This window comes from Ixodes scapularis, unplaced genomic scaffold (genome assembly GCF_016920785.2).
Source record: "Ixodes scapularis isolate PalLabHiFi unplaced genomic scaffold, ASM1692078v2 PGA_scaffold0__279_contigs__length_252992795, whole genome shotgun sequence".
NCBI lineage: Eukaryota > Metazoa > Arthropoda > Arachnida > Ixodida > Ixodidae > Ixodes > Ixodes scapularis.
Window position 1 is genome coordinate 242,134,437 of NW_024609835.1, and position 24,501 is coordinate 242,158,937.

General features: G+C 46.3%; 1 protein-coding gene across 1 annotated transcript in view; it reads right to left on the minus strand.

The window, feature by feature from the left end:
• Positions 1 to 296: 296 nt before the first annotated feature.
• The window catches only part of LOC8029005 (transmembrane anterior posterior transformation protein 1 homolog), a 43,970-nt gene continuing 19,765 nt past the window's right edge, over positions 297 to 24,501 (minus strand). Inside the window, exons 6-12 of the mRNA XM_029975415.4 lie at positions 23,334 to 23,431; positions 23,095 to 23,245; positions 19,311 to 19,420; positions 19,173 to 19,232; positions 12,512 to 12,657; positions 6,366 to 6,506; positions 297 to 4,812 (exon numbers count right to left, since the gene is read on the minus strand). Coding sequence (XP_029831275.1) covers positions 4,464 to 4,812; positions 6,366 to 6,506; positions 12,512 to 12,657; positions 19,173 to 19,232; positions 19,311 to 19,420; positions 23,095 to 23,245; positions 23,334 to 23,431 — 1,055 coding nt within the window. The 3' untranslated portion in view covers positions 297 to 4,463. The remainder of the gene's footprint in view (positions 4,813 to 6,365; positions 6,507 to 12,511; positions 12,658 to 19,172; positions 19,233 to 19,310; positions 19,421 to 23,094; positions 23,246 to 23,333; positions 23,432 to 24,501) is intronic.

The window sequence follows — 24,501 nt, forward strand, 5'->3', positions numbered from 1 at the left end:
GAGTACTATAGTAGCACGCAAACCTTAAGATATGCAAAAGCTTCCTGTGTTAAATGAATGCATTACATGGTAGTCAAGGGCAGGGCAAGCATGCTTGCAAGTGCTGGGGCTCAACTTGGTAGCTTCTCCCAACCACAGAAAAAAATGGTGACATTTTCTCATTAAAAAATCAAAAACCCGCCTTGTATATTTAATGCATGGTGGAACTTCGGAGAAATGCGCAACCATCCGAATATTACCATACAGTACATGCCGCATTGCAGAAGCAGCATGTAATGGCCATTGTATTCGACCCCTTTTCTCGTTGCAATATTTTATTTTTCAAAATCTGCTCCGACGCACTCGCACACACGCATGCACACGCAGCATAAAAAGAATTCTATCAAAAGTAGACATGAGGGAAGATTGACGAGTAATGAGACTGCTGCTGTTTAGGTGGATGGGCAATCTTGTTCCGAAGCTTGGGAATGCCCGAAGCAGGACCATTTTTAGCGTAGTGTTGCAGCAAGGCACCTCGCAGTGTCATCATGGCGGATGAACAAGACGTGTTTGCGAAAGTATGGCTTCATACAGCCCGGATTTATCGCCCTGAAAACTGCAGCCATTTCCAATGCTAAAAAAAGATAACTGCATGGAAGCAAGTTCTCTTCGTACGACGGAGCGAACAAAGTTGCAGCTACAATGTTGAAAAAGTGGTGTCGCAAAACGTTTTACGACATTTCTCCGAAATGTTCTCGAAAAGTTCTGACCAATGTATCGAATGTGAAGGCTGCCACCTCGAAGAGCAAAAATGATCGGAGCCTGTCGAGCCGGCCGATTCTGAATAAAAAAAATAGGTCTCATTACTTTTCAATTGGCCCTCGTAAATAAATATCCGAGTCTTGGGGTTCGGTGATCCTGTTAATAAACCGCAAACAAAATTAGTGTACATAAAATGTTAGGCCTCATATCTCACACTGGCAAAAGAGTACAGCACCGTGCCAGGGTACGTGGCCACACCCGAACCTTCTAGACATAAAATGATGGAATGACCACAATGTTAGCAATGAACTGCTAAGCCTGTTCACTAAAAAGAAATATAGTAAAAAAAAAAAGCCCAGCTAAATTACCTGTACAAAGAACAATACATCAACTGCGTTTGCTCCAACTTGTGAAAGGATCAGTGGCTCGCCTCAGCACGTGCAGTACAGTGAAACCGACTGTGCCAGTTGAGCAAAGAAAACGCTCCAAACGGGTGGCCGCTATCACAACAACCCAATGCCAAGTTGCACCCTGGCTGGCAAAAACGCCCATGCGCCGTGCGTACGGCAGTACCAACTCAAATGTGGGTTCTCAAAGGCCGAAACGTTTGCTCATCTCACAGGCCCATCCCTCGAGGTTTTCTCCCCGGCATGCACAGGGTTGATTGCAGCAATGCGGAGAGCAGCTAAGGTTCCTCGGCAGTCAAGCCATACAGGGGCAAGATGAGAAACGAGCCCCGGTTAAAAAAATGCCCCTCTCTCCATTTGTACAGCAAGAAATCGAGAGCTGGGGGATATCACCGTGGCACAGAACAGTCGAGCCTTCCCATGTTTGCATGTACATCATGACTAGAAATTGCATGCTGTAGCACAAACATAACATGACGAAGGAACTTTGTCGATTCCTAGAAACTCGTCAAAACATTCACATTTCTCGTCGCTCCTGCCGTAGACAAATTCATGTTCGCCAGTGTCGTGAAAATATCTTTTTAGCTTTAGTATTCATACAAATCATGGAAACAGCAAGTCCCACCAAACTGGCAACAAAATGCCAGACGTCAAGGCATCGTAGATGATAAATAAAAGCACCGCGACGACCTCAACCCAGAACTGGGGCGGAAGAAAAACTTTTTTATGGTGGTAGAAAAAGAAACTCCGCTAATGATTTTATTTAACCACCCTCCTTGTACAGTATTCCCTCATTAACTCAAACTTCACTATCCCAAAATGTCGGTTAAGTCGAAAGATTTTCTTGTCATGGAATCAACTACCATAGACACAATGCATCTGCTCATAGCTTATCTCGAAAAAGCTTTCAGGACGACCTCGTATTTCTAAATGTGGACATTACAAAAAAAAGAAGAAAGCAGGCAGGGCACAGCAAAGAATGAACTGGTGGCCTAAAATTTGGTGAGGAAGGAGCAGCAGTCCGAAAACAAACACAAAAATAAAACAAAATTGCGAGAAATCGCACAAGCCAATGCGGGGGAAAAAAAAGTCCTCTCTTACGCGTGGCAATGCGCCAAGCAGGGTGCCCATCAAGGACGTTTATTGTCTTACTTTTTCGTTTTTTTCTCCCAGCTTGGCAGTTTCTCTCCCTTGCCCTCAACGTTATCTTCCTCTCGTCTTTTCCTTTTTTTTTTCCAGTTTCGTTTTTGCTTACCGGTTTTGCTGTTCCATCTTACGAGCGTTGCTTGGTGATAATTTGGGTGGGGTCGTTTTGTTCTCCCCACCCTGTGAGCGTCAAGTTAATTGCTGCGATTGTTGGAAATACATTGTACTGATCGCAAAATGCGCAATCAGTGCAATTCAAATTCGGTATCTCGCTTATCTCAAATTGCTTTCTAGTTTTTACGACTTCGAGTTAACGACGGTTTACTTACACAGATCTGCTATGCCACACTGCGGAACATCCCATTTTTTCGGGGCCAATGCACAGAACCCACACCCACATCACATTGGTCTTGAAAAACGGTATGTTCCACAGTTCTGTGGCGATCTGCGTATAACGTGGGTGGTTAAATAAAATCATTAGCTGAGTTAGAGACGTGTCTCTTCCCATTTCTTTTTCTAGCACTGTCAAATTTTTTTTCCTCCTCCTGCCCTAGTCCCGTGTTAAAGTAACCATAGTAAATCTTCCACCAGCTTGCCTGCACACTGACTGCATTTTCGTAAATAAAAGCAGCTTGTATCTTGCATAAAACTGGCCCATGACCATAAAAAGGGCAGGCAGCACAAACAACATTACAGCAGAATCTCGATGATAAAATCACGGCTGATCTGAATTTCGGGATGACAAAAAGTTTTTAAAAACCCCGAGCGAGAAATCTCATCTGTAATGTGCTACATTTAGGGATCATGTGAATGCTCTCTCGGGCCACGGTGGATGATATGAACAAAAGCACCAACCTCAAGGAGGTTAAGAACGACTCCTTTGTGCAGCAGCGGCAGTCACGGCCAGCAGCCGCGGCGTGAGAAATAGCGACTGCCACAGGGCCATAGTCACCACGGCTAGAAAGGTATGGCCAGGGTGTTCTACTTTAGCCCTAGCCAAGGCTCTTTAGCCACGTCTGGGGCTAGGCTAGAGAAAACTTTAAAAATAAAAAAGTTGGCCGATCCCGGAAGCAGTGCAACACTGGCGGTATTGCACTGTCTCCAGGATTGAAACAAGCTACTCATCCAGAGTCATCTGGTGTCACAGAGTATGTACGCATATTTTATTGCCTTCTTGGAGCCTGTTTTAAATGATACGATTTTCGGATGATAAAAATATTTTCCGCGAAAGATTTGTATCATCGAGATTCTACTGCGTATGAAAAGCCTAACCAATGGCAGGGAACCAAACAAGGAAGCAGCAGAATCAACCCCCAATGGCCACATGATGCACTCTCTCCAGGACATCCAGAACTGAAAAGCCTAACCAATGGCAGGGAACCAAACAAGGAAGCAGCAGAATCAACCCCCAATGGCCACATGATGCACTCTCTCCAGAAATGACGAGCCTAACCAATGATGGGGTACCAAGCAAAACAGCGTCAGAATCAATCCCAAAAGGGCACATCATGCACTATCTCTAAAAGAGAAACGTGGCACCAGCCTGGCTGGTTACAAAGCACTGTACGCTTGACCGAAAACAAGTTCAACTCTAGCAGAAATTTCACAAATCATTGCATAAAGTATCCTGCGGGACACCTTGAAGTCACTTTCTGGCGTGGCTTTAACATTGTCTATTCATACAACTTGTACAGTGGCATAATGTTCAAGCTGCCTCGCGTCGTCGGACCAAAGCAAAACCCAAAACACAGAGCCAAAGCAACTCTCGTCGACGAGCCGCGTCGCAGAGAACAGGAACCTCACTTCTTTTAAAACGACCACGAGCCAAGATTGGCGACAGTTCACAGTCGCTTTCCAGCTTGGCAGGAGAGGCAGCTCTGCATCGATGGCACGAACAACGACCATCGGTCGCATAGCCGATTTCCCCCAAACGAGTCGTAACCTGGTCCGACCGTATTCCGTGGCATCTCCGAACAGGCACTGGAAAAAACGACGGCGGTAACCGGGCAAAGTCCAAAGAAGCCGGTTCTTCGAGCTGCAATCCCTCGTAGACGTCGAGAAGAGGCAGCCCCGAGTTGAGTGCAGCCCAAGAGAAGAGAGGTAACCACCGTCCGACGTCCTCCGTGGAGCGAACGCACCGGCGGGACCGGAGAGAAGCGGCCCGCTCCGTCAGCTCTCCTCGGCAAAGCGCACGTCGCCGGCTTCCTTGCGGACGGGGTGCGTCGAGGGCCCGTAAGGTCCCCCGAGGAGGATGCCCGTGCTGACCGAACGGTCGCGCCGCCTGCGCAAGGCGTCCTCCTCCCTCGCCTCGATGTCCTCCCCAAACACCTGCTCGTTGATGCCCAGGTCGTTGAGGCTGACCGCGCTGTTCGAGAAGATGGGGCGGGGCTGCAGCGTGTCTTGCAGGAGCTGCGCCTGGGCCGCGATGTCCGCCAGGCTCGAAGAGATGCTCGGGCTCGGAGACTGCGGCTCGCTCTGGGCGCACGGCGCGAGCAGGGTGCCGGGCAGGTTGTCCAGGCTGCACCCGCGGGAAATTTGATCGTTACCCCCCCAAGAAATACAAACTGTACTCGTTGTACCCGCTCGAGTGCCCGTCGCCTAAGAGTGGCGCTCCTAGTGCCATTACACCCACTATAGGTCATAAAAGGCAATGAAGATCAATACTACAGCACAATGCCAATGTATTCCGACGGGCGGAGGCAAGTTGGGCTGCTTGTAATTTATAGTTCCAAAACAACACCGCAGACAGTGCTCGTTACTGGAAAGAGGTCCATTGGGTTTTTGTTTTCATTCTGGTCGGATTGAGATTGCTTTCTCAGTGAAGAATTTCGAAATAAACTGTGAAAAATAAAATATTATCCGCTCCTTTCTGCACAGCTTGGAGAACGCACACTAATTTGTTTTAAGCCAAAATAAAAACAAGGAAAACATTACTGGAGGATAAAGAGTAACATAATTCGATCAATACCGAAAAGTCGTAACGAAAATATTTTACTCGTTAGTCATTTAGAAACCGAACGAGTATTTTCGAGCGTCACTGAAAAAAGTGTAGCGTTACCAGCATCGTCGTTACTTGCGACACGTTACTTCCAACAGTGACTCAGAATGCCAGTACTCTTGTCCCCTCAATTGCATACCTGACAGTCCGTTGGATAGCGTGCTCATTTACGCACGCTATCCAACGGACAAGAAAGCAAGTTTTGCACATGCATAATTCGTAAGCTGCCCAAAAAAGTTCTCGCAACATTTGGTTGTCATAAAAAAACAGTCATGCTTTTAGTATCTCAAATGTATAGCTCAATAATACAGCAAACAACTGATCTTAAATGTGTGTACAAGTATGCCTCAATTCCCCGCAAAAGGGGGCAATTGGTGATGTTATGCAGGAAGCCTAGCATTTCTTACTCTGCTTCTCAAGGTAAAAACGAGTACAGAGCTTTAAAAGGGCCCCGTCAATGACAGACGTCGTTTTGAAATATTGTCGTGGATGGAGAAGGCTCGACGAGAGTGAACCGAAAATAAAGGTTCAATCGGCAAACTTATGCCAGAAACAGAAGAAAGAATAAGCGTCAAGGGGGCAGCAGGGAGCGTCGACGGCGATGTGTACGGGAGGGTGAGACGGCGAGGCCACGCTCTGTCGGCCCAGCGGGAGATAAGTGAACGTTGCTAACGGGGAACGACAGACAAATTCGGTTCGTTGCTCCTCCCTGTGATTGCGAGTTCTCCAGGTCACAAAATCTAATACTAGCACTTTTCAACTCTCTTTTTTATCACACACTGAAAAAGTTAACCCACTCCTCATTTTCACCCCATTTGCTTTCGATTTTAGGCGGGCTATCTGTCGGGAGATTACAATAGTGGATCTAGTGGGCCCAAATAACAAAAGCTCAGTACGATTACTATTTTTGTGCAGACCCTGAAGGAACCGTTGCAGCCTTACCAATTAAGAAAGACTGGAGCATTTCTTATCGTGCAACGCGTTGTGGAATAGCTGACACAATGAGCTTTCTGGACTCTTCCAACAGAGTGTGCGGGGAAGGCAGACAACAGGAAGAGAAAGGGTGCACCGACCTCGCCCGCCTGCTTGAGGGCAGGCTCGTGCACTGCCTCGGGGCTGGGACCTTCTCCTTGACGGACTGCCGGTGCTGCTCAATCAGGGTGCATGCCCTCCCCATCAGCAGCAGGTTGATGAGCACCTTCAGTGCTGTCAGGCTGGAACAGGTTGGACACCATTCAACAAGAGTAAAACGAGCACCTTCAACCCTTTCAACCCTGCTCTACTTAGACACAATGAGAAAAAATAAAACCAAAAACTCAAACTCCTGAGACTTCTCCATAGGCATCGTTCCTCTGGCTTTCACATGCTCTGGATTGATGCAAAGTGACAACCAAGATGTCGGAAAATGCACCGCAGAAACCCACAATTAATGCATATTTGAACCATGTCTTCCGGCATATAGGTCGCCTTTTTTCCCCAAACGTTCTGTCTGCAAGTGTTACACAACGGTGCAACTTCATAAGTTTAAATGCCCAAATCTGACACGGAGGTTGTAACGATGGGTTGCCTGTTTTATGAAGAGACTTCCCCGACGACGGAGACCAATGCTTAGGACCTACTAAAGGAGCTGGCCAATGGAACAGAAGAGACAACGTATACAATAAAGAAAAATGCAATCCACAGACATCTCATTTCTGTGTTCCGACATTATCAATGCCTCATCATTCGCCTCTTCCGCAAATCCCAAGGATCGGCTATTCTTCAGAGTTACAGAGAAATACATCTGCAGGCATTATTTGTATAAATACCCCATTCTCATTAGATAAAGTTGATGAGAACACTGAAACTCTCTCTCGCCTGCGCATATATTGCAACACTTATACATTTTCAATGCAGTTTTGCTGAGCCGGTTGTACAAACATATACAGGGTGCAGCTGTAAGGACCATCAGATTTGGCACGCCTCGCAAAATTCAAATTCCAAATCTACATACTTAAAATTGACCATGTGAAAGTAGTTTTGCAAGTTTTATGTCTATATTTTCAGAGCTCAAGTCAGAAATGATAAAATATTAAAAATAAAGCCAAAACGGCGGCCGTGCGTTTTCTCTGCCCCATACCGAATGTTCGTCGTCTGCACAATGGTTTGTGAGCTTGCTGCCAGGTGGTCATTGTTGATATATTTCGTTAAAACTATTAATTATCGCGATTATCCTGTTCATTGCCAACCTCCACTATTGATTCTTAGCCGTTTTGCGTTCAGCACGCCACCCGGGAGCGAGCTCATAAACCGGTGTGCAGATGACAAACAGGCCGGTATAGGACATAAGAAACACATGGCCTCCAATTTTGCTTTATTTTTAATATTGTACTACCTGAGAGTTAACCTCTTCAAAAAAATAGACTAAAGACTTGTTGCAAAACTACATTTGCATGCCCAATTTCAGATATGCACGTTTGGAATTGGATTGCTGCGAGGCATGCCAAATGTGTTGGTCCTTATGGCTACACTTTGTGCGTGTGAGTCCTTCAGAGGCGAGACTTGTATACCAGTTCTTTTCTAAAAAACACTCATTTATCAGGGGGCTTAAATCTTTCCTGACCACGCCCATAAGCCATGAATCACCCGTGATTTATGGTTTCCAAGCACCGCCAAGAAATTAAATTTTGTGCGGAAAAATATGTTCCACAATCCCATGGGTAGCCGAAGAACTGTATTTTCAATTTCAACGTAGGTTTGAGGTTTATCCCAGGCTAGTAGGCTGTCAAAAATAGTCGTGGAAATGGTGGTTGCACTTGTCTAACATGGCTAACTGCTTGCATCAGTCCTTGTAACAAAGATAGCATTATTTACATACAGTATTTACACGAATGTAGGATATCATCGCCGACAAAAACGAAACAATTGCGATATTAAGAGAGTTCAGCCGGCTGTACCTGTAACATTGCCTTATTCTGTGCACTCATTTTACCATTTCTTTTCTATATATTTTTTGTACAAACAAGTATTTTTGATAGCGATTTGAAAATGATCCCGAATGTACGGCGGTCAACGGTGCATGGTGCGCCCGACTCCCAAAGGTGGCGGCTGTAACGAACGACCTTAGTGGCCGCACCTGGACACGGAACGCCACCCGTTCTCCAACATTCCCGAGGACACGCCTTTCGTCGACAACCTCGAGCCACGATTATTTGCCCCGCTGCCCGGGTGAACATCCGTACCCTCGACAAAAGAGGAAGACAAGCCGGCATGGATATTGGCTCAAGTAAGGTGCTGAAAAGGAAAGGTGTCTCCTCGAGGCATCCAAGCAGGAACCAACGGCCACGGGGATCCCTGCTAAGCCGGAAGAGGGAGATCAGTTGTGAACGAGAACTGCCCAGTTATCAGCGTCCAAGGTCTTTTCCTTCCCGACTAAGGAGGGGGACAGTATCCTCTGGGCATTCGTGCCCTCTTGGAGTCAACAAAACAATTAACCTGTGTGTGCATTTATGCGTGCTCATAGGCGGTGCCTGGACGTTTGGGGACGACCTTCACGGTGTCACCTTGACGTAGAATCCAGGGAGCAAAGCCAAATCTCAAGCGTCCCTGAGGAAACGGCTGCCACTACAAGCATTGAGGAACCGGCGGAGCAATTATCCTGTGTGTGGTTGTGTTCTCATGTTGTTCTCATACCGAACGGCAGACTGTACATAGAATCTAAATAAACAGTTTGAGAAGAGACACCCTGGCTCGCTACCAACTCTGCCCGATGTCCTGGGCGACGCATGGCTCCAGCGAAGATCAACTTCATGGACAAGCCCCGAGTCTTTACACGGCACTCCATGTAATGGCATATCTAGGTCCACGTCACAGTGTCTGCACAAGTTGCTATAAAAACTGCTCATGTGTCCCCTGATTAATAGTTCACATTAGACAACTTCTCGGCTCGATAAACAAACTTTATTTTCGTTTTGAGTTGTCACGCGCTGTCTAAACAGTCCATGATAAACAACGTTATTGAGGGATAAATAAATCATATCACACATTTCACAAATGTTTCATGTGTGAAATCTCTGCTTACAATCAGAAGGCCTATGTAAAAAAAATGATAAAATATCTGCATTTTATTTGTAGCCATTCATATAATAAATCATAATTTTATCTTGCATTATATCTCAATTAATTTCTGATAATTAAAAAAAAATGTGTGGCTTTCTAGAATATGAATTAATGAGGGTCTACTGTTTTCTTAGAACTCTTATACAAATGCCCCTAAAGGTTGTAAATAGTTTGTTGTTTGTAAGCTCATCTCAAGGGGAGCACATTTAGACTTTGCGTAGATTCACAAACAGACTGTCTCCAACTATAATTTGTAAAGCTCGATTCATGAGGCGCGATTTCATTTGCAACGTCAGCATGTTGCTCGGTCGTCCGGGCTGCAAGACAAGTGAACAAAAGCTGCGGTGCGTGACATCGCAACTCAAAATCGTGAGCAGCATCGAGTTATGTGAATCGCGCAGTTGCGAAAAGATGTTTTGCAGGCGATAGTAATACTAGTTCGAGTTTAACCTTTGCGTTTAAAATAATGTTGTCAAACATCAGACGCATTAGAAAAACACCATGTTCTACAATAACTTATTGGAAGTTGTATACAGTAGAACCCCAATTGTACGACTTTTGCAGGACCGCGCAAAAGTGTTGTGTAATCAGTGAATCGTATCATCTGAGAAAAAAAAAAAACAAAAAAAAAACAAACAATAATTACGGATAGTGTGATTGGTCTTGCGCGAGAAAGACAAGAGGTTTTAAATGATGTCTCAGCTAATAATCTGCTGTAGTTTGATGGGATGAGAGGAGCAAGGACGCAACGCGAAAACACCGAGGCATTTCACAACCCGTGGACGAGAAGGGAAAGCGCATTCTCCTGCTCTCTCCCGGCACTGCGGCTGTCTTGGGTTGCCGACGGCGTGTTTTTGAACCCTCTGCAACGGCGCGCAGAACTCTTCCGCATTGCCATGCCGCCGCCCCCCTCCTCATGCAGCTGTTGAATTCGTTGCGCGTTCCACGCTGGAACGTCGTATGATGCGGGGTGCGTAGAATCCCGCGTCGTGTAGACCAAACTTTTAATACGGTATTTCTATGGGGAATTCGTTGGGACCGGGAAAATTAGTCATAAAATGCGGGATATCGCATAAACCGGGGACGCATAATCGAGGTTCCACCGTAGCAGTATGACGGCGCAGGAAACACAGATCCTTTTTCTCTTGCTCATGGTTGAGCAGGAGCGCATGGACATGTGCTGTGGTCTTTATGTGCGTTTATATGTGCTCATCTACACCATCACTATAGCGACTGTGAGGAAAACGAGAAATTTGTTCGAAAAAGAACCACAGCTTTTGATTTTTGGTGAAACACATTTCACTTGGGTGGGGGAAGTGCAACCACCGGAATAACGGCCGGGGTGAGAATTGAGAACTAAATTGCCCTTGGGTAAAAATTCACAGCACCTACTAGTTAGAAAAAAATACACTGACTACAAGATAATGAAAACATACGCAAGATACAGTGCTGAAAGCGGGACCCTTTTTAGCAGGTTTTGTAGTGGGCAAATTGTTTGTTTGGAGAAGCCAGTGACACTTTTAGAACATCTGTTAGCACATCACTCGAAAAAAGATTATTGCATCGCTAAATAAATTTGCCTTTGGTAATTGAGGGTTCCCCTTTGATTCCGAAGCATATCACTTATCACTCTTCGTAATGGGAATACAGACGACGCGAGAGGAACACAAAGGTTTCTGTCTAGAAATGAGACTCTGGTCAGGGTAGGTTTCATTTACAGTGGAGCAAAAAAGGGTCCAAAAATGAATTGCAGCACTCGAGTAGACATCGAGTCTCTGTCCCCCCTACTTTTACGCCGCAGTTTATTTAGCCCGCAAACGGCGAAATAAAATGCGGGCAAATACCAGCATATCTGCTAAAACGTCAACCCACAAAAATGTTTCCCCAAATTTTCTAAACCTACCAAACTCCATACTCTAGTACGATAAATTTCAAAAACAACCGCCCTCTTCATCGTCAGCCGCATGGACAATATATCGACCACCGTAATTACTCAAATACAGATCAGGCTTTCTCCCCTTTCTTGGCGCAACTTTTAAAAATTGGAGGTGAATCTAGAATTGAGACCTGTAACAGCACCAAGCATCCTTCGCGAGCCCGTTGCACTCACCCTGTTGCTTCTCCGCATCGGCCCCAAGCACACCGACGCAAAGCAGTAAAGCTCAATGCACGCGCACTGCCAAGCGGTCGAGGTCCACACCCACGGCGCAAGTGCCGTGGTACACTGTAGTCGTGGCATGGAGGCAGGTGGCAGATGCGATACTACTCGAGACTCGTTGGGAGTGCAAGACCCCACTTCGTCGCAGTGGCCATCCTCCCAATGTTTTGCAAACATGTCTCGCCACTCTTGGTTCCCGACATCGTCCGGGACACCAACATTAAAATATTCTGGCGGGCTAGTTGGTTATACATACCAAATTACATGTAGCGCTAGGACGAGGACAGACGAACAAATAGCACCTGTCCTGTCCACTCCTTCGTCTGTCGTCATCCTAGCGCTATTTGTAATTTGGACACCAACATGGCTGGCGCAGTTGACGAGCACGCAACACACTGGAATTCCTTCTCTTCCCTTGGCTAAACCGATTGAGCGCGGCAAATGCTCGCGCCTTTAGTGCTACGTGTGTCCGTGCCCATATGCGTTCGAGACTTGCACTGTGTCCAGACCTACGACGAAACCAAGTACACGAAGAGTAGAGACGCCGTAAAACAGGTGTCTGTACCGTTTTCCTTCCCCTCTCCAAGTGGTAGGGTAGACCAATGCTAAAATGTTACTTTCTCAGTACGGTGACATTCTTAGAGGCCCTGGGATGGTTCTCCACCTTTCGAGGGTGGACTATTCGGCCCCCAAGCTCCAACAAGTTCTAAGCAGCGCGGCGCAAACTGCACCGGCGGCATGCAGCTCGTGCGCCAACCGAGGCCCCGACAAAATGCACCAAATATGGCGCAATCATCCGACGAGTAAATAGTGACGCCGGCAAAACTTTTGCAAGAATTACACGTCCCAACGTTCTAGTTGAAAAAAACAATCGGTCAATGGGTGCGAGAGAACGGCAGAGAGACCGAACTCGCGAGCTTTGCTGGCAATCTGGCGGAAAAGCACCAATGCCGGGCAACGTACCACAAGTAGACGAGGAGCCCGATGAGCAGCCCCATGGAGCCGCGCACCTGGACGGAAGCGCCTATGATGCGAAGCAGCAGGGCTCCCAGCGGCAGGGGGATGAAGCCCATCCGACGGGATATCAGGTCCGAATGGTCTGAGTACGCCTGGGGAGATGCGCACCAGTCACTTGGGTCAACCAAATCGCGGCCGACTTGTGCAGGCATTGCTCAGCAGCTCCCACCTAAAGCAAGCTCCTTCATAGGGCAGGAAATCCACTGCGGCTCTCTGAAAAGCAATCTTGTGACCAAGTGTCTCGCCCGAACTGCACAAACACAAACCCCTTTCTCTGCCCACCAAAATCCAATGCGAGAGACTACATCTGCAATAAACGGAGCATAAAATTAAACTTCAGGGTAGGGGGAGACACTGGTCCTGAAAGCAAGCTTTTTTTTTTATGCGAATATTTTTTTATTTTTATTTTATATACCTACAGCGCCAGTGGCATGTTTTGTATTCCCCTTTTCAAATATCTAATTAGTCTCAGGATACATGAATTAGTTCCAAAGTTAGAAAAATATATATATAGTCCAATTAGGTCATTTCTTACGAGTTGTTAAATCCTTTTTCCAGAAAAGCTTTCTGTTCCGAATGCAGGGGTGGAACTCATGAAATGTACTTGGGAGCAGCCACGGGAGCAGCTGAAACAGCTGTTTTGCAGCAGGCTGGGAGCAGCTAAAACTACATTCTGGAGCAGGCTAGGAACAGCTCAAATCAGTTTTAATTGCACTTCAGATTGTGTCTTAGACAAGCACAGGAGCAATTTCAATTGTGCTTAGCAGCACAGATGAGCATGAGTAATTAGGAACCTATGTAGACGGGATAGCAGTGTAACAGGTGCAAAAACTTGGCCTCAGTGAGAACCAAAAAGCAAGTACCATATGTTTCCAAAAATAGTGTCCTTGATCTGTTCCGAGAGGCTTTCAGCTGTTCAAAATGCAAACCAGCACTGTTTATAGCACGACCCACACATGCTCGTCATAGTAATTATATGTGCGAACCACATGACGTGCGTAAGCAACAGACGTGCGTAAGCAACGGACGTGCATTTGCGTGGAGGAACAGGGCAACAAATTTTGAGTCTATCCTATTGTACAACTGAATATCAAACCATCAGACTACGATTAACAGAGTTATCATATTCGAAACAATGAGCCAGTGCAAGATTAAAGTATGCCGAGCAGATATACCGCTCGTGTGAGAGCTGCTGGCCGGCAAGGACTCGGATCGGACAGCATCTCGGTTAAATCAAATTATGATTTATCTTGCAGGAATGCGGTTCTAACTTCTAACGATGAAGAATTAAAGGGATCTTTCGCTAATGTGTTTTCAACTGGCTGACATCCAGAACCCGGACAGCAGACCCTCAGGCTATTTGACGCTTAACAACTCGACCTCACCTCGGATATAAGAATAACAATCCAGTCGCAGGTGATGTAGCACTTGGAATATGACCACTGAGTTTTTTCGCATGCTTCCGACTCGGGATACACAGGAAAAATAAACGGAACAAAACATTGCAAGGCCGACCAAGCTAAACGCGCTCATTGTTGCCAATCGAGTTGATAAAACCCAAAACCAAGACAAAATAGAATTATTTTGGCGCATGTTGTGCGATTCGGAGCACAATGGCGCAAAGTATTGGCTGTGGCATAGTTTCCGCAAAATGCCGCAGGATGCTCAAAATGGAGCAAATGGTGCAGCCGTTCCACCCCTGCGAATGACATAGATTTGTAGCTAAAGACCTCCCATGCATTATAAATCAATTTATATTCATGCTAAAGCTACACCATCAGGTCAGATTGCCTAATTACATGAAACATCCTAATTATGAACTACAATGAGCTCACGGTATTGTTAATAAAAATGTTTGACCAGTCAGCCATAAAAATAACATAAAATACCATAAAATTTAATTATATCATAGAAGAAAAACCCTACGAGAAACCCCGTAAGGCAAAGCATGTTCATGTTGACAAAAAAGACTAAGCTGAGAAAATCACTCGTAGTTTTGACACCGACTGGAGAAATGTGTAGGAAAAACCTTTTTGCGATAACTTTTTTCAATATATAGTGTAGTTCTTCCTGTAGAAAACTGATATAAGTAAAATAATTGGTTCATGGGAACATTAACAAAGATAAAGATACACAAAATCTAATGAATCTCTGGTATATGTGAAAAAGAAAAAGGTTTTCAGTATTCAGTACACTATACTTTGGACAACGGGAGTGAGTAACAAGAATTAATGCTCAAAAGCCAATTTGTTTTGGCCCTCAAAAGGGCTTTTTGCTTGTGTGGCTGTCCAGGGCTGTAGCCTTGCGTGGTTCCAGTCTTGTGTCACTTGGAGGACTTCTCTTTCACACTGCTGCACCTCTGGCGTACTCCATATGCCTTATGCAAGTGCAGACTGTCTTTCTCCGTGCTACGCACCAGCCATATAGCCCAGGGTTGCAGCGATGGACTGGATGGTTGCTCGACTTCCTTGGTTGTAGACTGCAACAGCTTCAGTGGCAGCCCTTTTCATGCTGTCCATTCACATTCTTCGACGTCTGCATCCAGATGTCAGAATACAGACTCACACTGGCATTTTGCATCTTCCCTTCACTGCACCTTGCCAAGAGGTCTTCGTTGCTAAGACGTGCAACAAGGGCTCCAACGCAGACCGAACACAGTCCAGAAGACGAATTTTCGATGCTCACTGTTCGCCCGGGCTCTGTTGTACTTGTACGAGAATTCGGCTCTATCAGGGCACTTGCTGCGGTTATGGGCACTGTCCGTAGACGTCATGTGCAGGAGAGTGGCTGCCAGTGCCTTCTTCATTCCTTGAACGTCGTGGCTGTCGCTCCTCAGGACATAGCCGTAGTAATTTGTGATCTTCTTGATTCTCTCCTGGGTCAGTCGGCCCTTTCCACCCAGTGGCTCCCCCCCGAGCTCTTTTCTTGTCAACGAGGGAGCACAAGGCAGCCCCCATCCGCTTGTGGATGTGGTTGATACAGTCCTCCTTCTGAATCTTGACAAAGCCGTAGACTTTTGCTTCGGACGAGGCATGAATCGTACGGCTGTCTCCATCGGAGTGTAGCCCATGCACAAAAAGGGACCTCTGGAACACGGTGAGTGCTGCTTCCACCTCCGTGTGACCAGCATTGCACCCAATGTTCCTCTGGCACTCCTGGGACACTTACCAGTCATTATACCTTTTTTCCTCTGGCTGTGGTCCAAGGGCACATCCAAGGCAGAAGTTGGAGTACATGACATGATCGACGACCAGGCCGGAGTACAACTCGACAATACACCCCACACCAATGCGAGAGCCGCGTCCTCGGGTCATCCAAAATCCATCGAAATAACAATAATGTTTCCGACAGGGGTTCAAAAAGTCCGCTTGACTGCTTTCATGCTGGCGGCTTCAATATCACTTGCTGCATTCTCAGAAGCACACATCCTGAAGTTCTTGTCGTGTAGACCCCGGTGGGACAGGTTCGTGGATGCACAGAGGTCTGCAAGGGCTGTCGCTCCTTTGCCAATTGACAGAACTCCCTTCATGGCACTCATATTCACTTCGAAGAAAGTGGATGCGGCCTTTACAGCTACTCTTGGGGAAAAAAACTTCCTCATTCGGAACTCACAGGCGCTAAGGACGGGCAGGAGCTTGACCGCCAAGCCATACTCCTTATCTGCGGCCTTAGTGAGTGTCAGTATTTTTACGCAACAGCTACCACACTTCACCTGCATGAGGAGGTCGCTCAGCACCTTCGTGTCAACGACAATGAACTGGGTCCCAGCATTGCTTGCCTGACATCCCGTATTGCCGCCGAGGAGCTCGAACTTGCGTCGGGTCGCCGACTTGTCCAACAAGGCCTGCTGGCTTTCGTCCAATTGCTGAATACGTCCCACGGCAAAGTAGCATGTGGAGTCAACACGAACCACATCGCGATGGGCCCAAGAGACAGTCCGTGTTAGAACTTGGTCCCGCACACTGTGGTTCTGCGATGCCTTCATCAGGTTGCAAGGTTGCATTGTTGATCTTCACGGCAGATCCCACAAGTCCGGCGTTGCCAAAGATCACAGAGGCGCACTTGCAGTCGACACCTGCTTCTTGTTCTGGGCTCGTCTAGCCGTTCTTCCGAAAGTTTGCCGCATACTCGCCTTAAATCGAACGTCGCTCGGCATCTCAACCGCTCGTACCAACCAGCAACAACATATACCACAAAGGAGAACCAAAATGACACGTGTTCGACCACAACGAAAACAAAGCAGACGAACTGCAAAGGAGTGGGAAGAGACGAAGCTTCCCCGGCGGGCAAACAGTGAGGAAGTAAAGAGAAGCAGAGAGGAGGAAAAAAGAAAAAGAGCGGAGGGACATGTCTTGGCCTATGACAGGAATGCGCGGTGTGACGAGGGCAGTGACGTCTATGCGTCAGCCAATCAGTGATAACTATCGGGACCTGGAAAACCCGCGGAATGCGGATATTCCCTGACGTGTTCGTAGCAATGAAAGGCATAGGGGTGAAGGGAAGAGAACCAGCTTTCAAACAATGCCAAAATGGCCGCGATCGAACAAGCGGGCTTGGATCGGCGCAGGCATGGATCTGTGTGTCGTGCATAGGTTGGCTAATTTTTGTCTTGAACTCGTCATATGAACGCTGTGATGGTGTCATAATTATAGCTTTTTTCGTACTTAGACACCAAATTAGAGGTCTAAATTTTGCAGGCACATAGTTTGAAAGATATTCAACCTAGATATATGGTTCTGAAGAAAAAACAACTATAATATTGTGATTTTTGTCTATTTCAAGACCCGCACCTCCTTTTAAAGGGCAACTCCGCTGAATTCCGAAGTTTTCGAGATAATGACTGATTTTGCATTAAAAAGCACTAGTAAAAAACACTACGTCATTCGCTTCACGAAAAATGGTATATTTATTGTTAAATCTTTAAATACAAGCAGAAATCGAAACAGAAAACAACATTGGCCGCAAGCCGCCAAGAACATGGCCATCACGTGGTACGAGATGTCACGTGATCCTGTACGCAACGACAGGTGGGATTGGGGGTGAGCGTGTGCCAGGCACAAGTGTCGTTTGCACCGCACTCTTCAGCAGGTTTTGCTGTCTATGACATTCGACGATGTCTGATCAACAGCCGCTTAAGTCTGCGCATGTAGTGTCCGTAAGGTGAGCAAAACTCCGACAGACAATAATCACAAACGGTGAGATGACAGAGGCGGTTGTGACGCGGGAGACAGCAGTAACAGCGGGACCAGAGGCACCACGGCAAAACGGCCTAACGGCTTCCAAGAAGCACGCTGTGCAAGCTCACTATGCCAGTCACGTGGACACCGCTGAGTGTAGAGAGGAAATGTTGCTGACATCACCCGTTACGCTTGCCTGGAGAAGTAAAAACCAGCAAAAAGGGGCAATGGTGATGATGTTTAGCTCAAAGTTGGCAACGCCCAAGCCGTAGCCTTGACCGCAGAGTCTTGGTTGTCCCTCGATTCGCCCACTCGAGTCAGCTGATTTTGGGAACTTGTCGAGTTGTGAAGTTTGCCGGATCGTTTAAGAAACATTTAGACAGAACTATGTCGTAATATTTGATGTGCGGCCTTTCCTGGGTGACACAAAAGAGGACTGCATTGTTTTTTCAAAAACAAAATTTAAGCGGATTTGCCCTCAAAGTTTAGCCATCCTCAAACCAAACATATTTTTACAATTGGATCAAAGACACCATATGTCACGAAACTTTCTAGTCTCCTTTCCTAAACACAGTGGGCTGAGAAAACAAGAGTTATGAGAAACCCTCTAAGGACCCAAAACAGCCACTTGTTTAGTATTGTTATGCCATCCATTCGCAACACCATTTGAAAGCAACTTTAAACCTATACAGTCGACCTCCGTTAATTCTATCTTGACGGGGCATGCAAAACTAAGTTGAATTATCTGAAAGTCGGATTAAAAGATGCGTGCAAAATTCCGAATATCCAGCGCTTTAGGTCAGATGGGCTAACATTTTTATAATGAGCCACTGCAAGGCGCAGGCCGCAGCCGTGTATGTCCTTCGCGCGTTCGGTGTGGCGGCATTGCAGCTCCGCCGTGGAGCAGCGCTCGCTGCTCCACAGCTGTGTTGCAATGGTTGTTTTGTGTTGAGACCCAGCTGCGTCCCGTGTCTCAACGTGCGCTCCCCTTTTCCTCTCTTTGCGATTCAATGCGCGCTTCCAAATTTTCAATTGGGTTTTTTCGCCAACCAGCACGGCCGATCGCAATCGTAGGTGCAACTGATCGCCAATCGCGGCCATCATGCCGGACGGCAGGTACAGCTGGTTGAATTAACCAATATTTTATACTTCAAGATTGAAAAACAAGTTGTTTTTCTTTTCTATAGAAAGGTATGGGCTTTTGCCGTGACCATTGAACAGGGTCAAATTAAACGATAGGTTGAATTAACCGTGGTCGAATCAATGCTAGTTGATTATATCTCGCACCGCTTTGACACCATACTTGTAGGAGACAATAAAATCAGACTTTAAAAAAGCCTGTTAAGTGCCAATATCTACAAAATGATCTGGGGCAGTTACTAATGTTAATAAACAACACTTTTCATTGACAAAAGTCACAATTAACTTACATTCTTCAGCTTGCTGCTGGCCAAATCGTACGCAAGGCTGGTAATGTACTCCTTGTACACCTGCAAGAGAGGCATCGTTTACTCTTTCTCCGAGTCGCTACCCATAAACCTCCGAGATGTTGCGCTGTCTTCACTCGCCTCGTATGATATCTCGTTGAAGCGCGTCACAAAGGCGTGTTTGACCCAGTCAACCAGAACCTCTGCCAGCATCACCATCATGCAGTCTGGCAGCAGAGTCCAAAATTGCTCTGCAAGATTGCATCATTCAAAAATGACTTTAAAACAAATGACCTCAAACAGTTGCAGCACCCAGCAACCAGTACAGCTGAGTCCCAGAGAGCCTCTCACTTTTTATCCAAGTTAACATCTATGGATAAAGCATGGACGCCCTTCGCAACACCGCATTTCTTCAGCTTACAAACGAGCACAATGTGTCAACTCATACAGACCGCCAATGACTGCATTCTACACGAGCAAAGTAACAAATACCCAAATTGAGAAAACGATTCTCCAAGAAAATGCAATCTGCACAGAAAACACTAAAATGCTCTCTCTGTCATTACTCTACAAACTCGAAGATTGGGCATGTTGGTAAGGCATGATGACTAAAACGTACAGCGCAAACAGACGGAACAGAAGAGAGAAGACACACAATCGCTGAGCTTACAACTGAAGTTTAATTGTCAAAACACAACCCTATATACGACGACCAAACAAGAAAAAGGCACACATGCACCCAATGACACACCACCAGATCCTGGCACCATCATCGCGATTGCTGTCGTCGTGCGAGAAAATTTAACTCTTTACCAGACAGCGACACAGACGGGGCGCTTGCACCATTTTCCTTTAGGCACTCAATCATCTCTGCTTCGATGAGTTCTCTGGTCAGGGCAATACCGCTTCTTCCAATGACTGAGCATTTTTTTAAAACTCTGCATCACACCCACAGTCATGACAATGAATGCCCAAGTGTCCTGACACCACCCTGTATGGATCGCAATCATTCTCTCTTAACCTATCATTCAGGCATCTGCCAGTCTGTCCTACATACCACTTACCACAGGAAAGTGGAATGGAATAAACTTCATCTGTTCATTCGATCAATCAATTTTGATGTTTCTTAGTACAACCCAGAGACTGTAAGATTGACATTTCTGCAAAGCTTAGATAACTTGGTAGGGGCAGAAAAGACAATGATGACGTTGACTCACTTTCCTGTTTTCTTTAAGCCGTGGGAAACTCTATGCAAATGCGGAACCGCAGCAATTTTGTTTCTGTTTTCTTTGGAAACGTCTACCATATCTATACTGCCTTCTTTTTAAATTTTATTTAATAAAGTGCCTGCAACCGATGTAAGTTGGTGTTCCCGATGCTGTGCTATCCAAAGGCAGAAAACTTGAGCATCAGAGCTAACCTGTACTCGATAAGAACAGGACTTCTATATTTTTTGCAGCAGATTCGCACGGATGCAGAACTTAAACGATTGTGCACGGCAGACAACAATGGCGATGAGGTCGACGAGGAGGCATGGGGTCAATAGTAAACATTTAAAAGAGATGCGATGTACCAGAAATAAAACTGTTTAAAATGGAAGCTTGGACGTGTCGGTAAGGCATGATGATTAAAGCCTACAGTGCAAACAGACAGGACAGAAGACAGAAGAAATCGTAATCCATCGATCATGGGCTAGCTTTGAGGCTCAAGTTTCCCACCTTCGGATAGCGGGGTATCCGGAACACCTACTCACGCCGGTCTCATGCACTTCACTGAATAAAATTAAAATAGAAGGCGGTATAGACGAGGCAGACGTTCCCAAAGAAAAAAAGAAACAAAGTTGATGTGGTTCCACATTTGCATAGTTTCCCACGGCTTATGAAAAATAAAAAAGCGAGTAGACCTCACCATTATTTTTTCTTCTGCCCCTAACAAGAAAGCGGGTAGACGTCACCATTATCTTTTCTGCCCCTAACAAGCTACCTAAGCTTTGCAGAAATGTCAATCTTACAGCCAGGGGGTCTCTGGGTTGTACTAAGAAGCATCAAAATCAATTTGTTGAATGAAGAGTTGAAGTTGTTTATTCCATTCTGCTTTCCTGTGGTAAACGGTACATAGGGCAGACTGGCAGATGCCCGATTGATGGGTTAAGAGAACATTATTACGATGTAAACAGGGTGAAATCGGGCCACTTGGGCACTCATTTTCTTGTCAGTGGATGTGGTGCAGATTTCAAAAATTGATCAGTCATTGGAGGAAGCGGCAATGCCCTGAACAGAGAAATTGTCGAAGCGGAGATGATTGTGCGCCTGAAGGAAGACTGTGTAAGCGCCCCATTGGTGTCACTATCTGGTAAAGAGTTAGATTTAATCGCACGACGACAACATTCGTGATGACGGTGCCGGGATCTGGTGGTATGTCAATGGGTGTGTGTGTGCCTTTTTCTTCTTTTTATTGTTTGGTCGTCGTACGTAGGGTTGCGGCTTGACGACTGAATGTTGGCTGTAAGTTCAGCGATGGTGTCTCTTCTCTCTTCTGCCCCGTCTGTTTGCGCTGTACGTTTTAATCATTGTCTCTGCTATGCTATGTTTCATCATACGGGCTACTATTCAGGTTCCCATACAGGTCTTGCATAAAAAGTGCCCAGGTTAAAAAAGATTAGAGTTGATAGACACCATTTATGCCCCCTACCACCACAACTTGAGACAATCAATAGCGGTGTGGGCTTAAATGGGAAGTCTGCCAATTTCTTAATAGTCTTTGATATGACTGGAAATTAACCAGCCGCATCAATAACCCTTTCTCAACTGATAGCAAAAATATTTTATAAAAATAAAATTTTCCATGAAGATGATGAATTTTTAAGTTACAACGGCCATGGTGATTCCAGGTTGGCGACTCTGCTGGCAACAATGAAAAATCCCCATTTTTTCCCTACCCGTCTACACGGCACCGGCGGGCAGGCGGACGAGGGATCCAGGCAGCCCTGAAGTGGCTTTCTGGGCACCAGCGATTGAGATTATTTTTTTACAGTTCCAAGGTTGAAAGTCCCTTTGCAATGAATAGCAATCTGTGCTCCGCCGTAGACTGTAGGGACAGTGCTGAGAAAAGCTTATTTTTTGCCCTTATTTTTGCGGGGAAAAAAAGTTGGCTTCTCCAACAATGGAGGCCAGCCACGTCAATTAAGGTGCTTTTGCACGAGCTGTGTGCCGGGAGATTTTGTGCCACATGGAACATTTCACTTCTGCGTTTAAGGTTAGCAATTGAAGTCCATTAGATTGGTAAAATAACTGGGACGTGCCGAGCTGTACTTTGTTGAATCTTTAGAAGCATCTTCAAACAATTCTCAGTGGCACTGAATGCCGAGTGTGGCTTCAAGTGACGCGCGTGGTGTAAGCCAATTGTGCCTCGGGCAACATTCATGTGAACCTGTACTATCACGATGAACGCCGCACGACGCAGTTAGCCAGACATTCACACTAGACTCGTTCTATTTACCTTCGGCGTAGAAAAGTGTTGGGAGGTTCCGGTCGCTTCTCAGTATACAGAGGACGGAGGCACACTGTCCTACACTTTTCCGCACCCTCGCTGGAGGTGCGGGTAAATCGAACAAGCCTACTGCGTGATAATAAAAAAAAATAATAAAATAAAAATAGACTCATTTGATTCACCTGCACCTCCTGAATGCAACCATATTTGAATGACGAGTGCAGCCTACCTGAACTGGAAGTACATCGTACCTGCACTTTTTGCAGGCTGGCGCAGGTAAATAGAACGAGCCCAGTGTACTCGCAGCGGTTCACATACACTGTCCCCCCCCAAGTTGGCGCCATACATTCCAGGGTGCCAGTAGCCTCGGTGGCAGGCTTTGAGTCGTACCAAGGAAGACCTCGCCCTGGAAGGGGTTGAGGGCATTTGAGGGTACCTTCCTGCCAGCTGTACTCCTTCATCGTCTGCAGGATGACCACAAAGAGCAGGATGACGTAGTGGAAGCGCTCCCGCACGTCGCTGCAGGACATTTGGAACAGGTTGTTCTTCTCGAATTTCTTGAACACCATGCCCTTGAGCTCGACAAACTGCAACAGCGAGAACGGGCTGCCATGCAGCGGGGAACACCCCCTCCCAAAGTCACTGGCAGTCTGGCTGCCCTTCTCCGAGACTCACATTGTTTGACATCATGATCGTCAGGAGGGCCTTGTTTTGCGAGTTGATGGCAACGTTTAACGTGGTAGCCTGCAGCATCACAAGCAGGCAGTGCAGCACTAAAAACAACAGAGTTGAGGAATCTGCCACAAATGTGCTTTGATCCGCCCACCAATCAAACCTTACAGGCCTCGGAGAGCCAGAAAATATCTCTATCCATCTATTAGAGCAGCGTATTGCGCGAGAAAAACCGACCACAACCCGGGGACGAGCGCGAAGAACAACGCCGGTGTTTCCGGACGTCTCGAGTTGCTTTGCTCCCGGATATATGTGCACCATGTTTTCTGTTAAGTCCGCGTCTTGTTCCTAGTTTGGCTCACCGTGAAAAGCATGCTTCAAAGATTTTATTAATTTTTTTTCAATGAAGCCTCGGATGGCTTAGAACAGCATACCGCAAGATCCTGAGTCATCGCCCAGCCAACTTGTTGGGCAAACTATTAATAAAAAAAAAAGGCACAGTAATAGCCCACCCTTACAAATACTCCTAAGCAGATACCGCTATACGCAGGCACTCGTCCTTCCCGAATGTCGCGACCGCGGACCAAGAAAAGTAAGTTTGTTCGGAAAAGGATAAAAAAATTGGAGATATAACGCAAGCAACAACCGATCCATAAATCGCGAGGTCAACAAACATCCGATATCTCGGAATGTGACTGCGAAAGGCAAGGTCAAAGAATACGGTTCTAAAGACAGTAGAAGAAAACGGACAAGTGCCGACTCAATATATGCAACACAAAAGAAAATTATCGAAAGGGAAATGTGCTTATGGCACGAGAAGCGTACCGGCAAAACAACCAAGCGTAAACGTTTGTTCATATTTGCGTGTAAACACGAAACCACCTTTTCAGACGATGCCAGATGGCCGACTCGCGCAGTGCTCCCCCAAGCCCGTACTAATAAACGCCTTCTAGATCTCGTCTGTTTTCGTCCACTGTGTCTTTGTCTCCTGTGCACCCTTTATCACCTTGTTCAGTGCAAACCAACTTGCCCAACTCACCACCTTGCTAAGGTCAAAGATGCTTTATTTTTTTCGCAACTAAAAGCAACTCCGTGGAGCCTGTCTCCACCGATATAAGGTCACTGCAAATACTCGGTCACTCCACCAGAATGTTGTGACCGCACTCAGTAA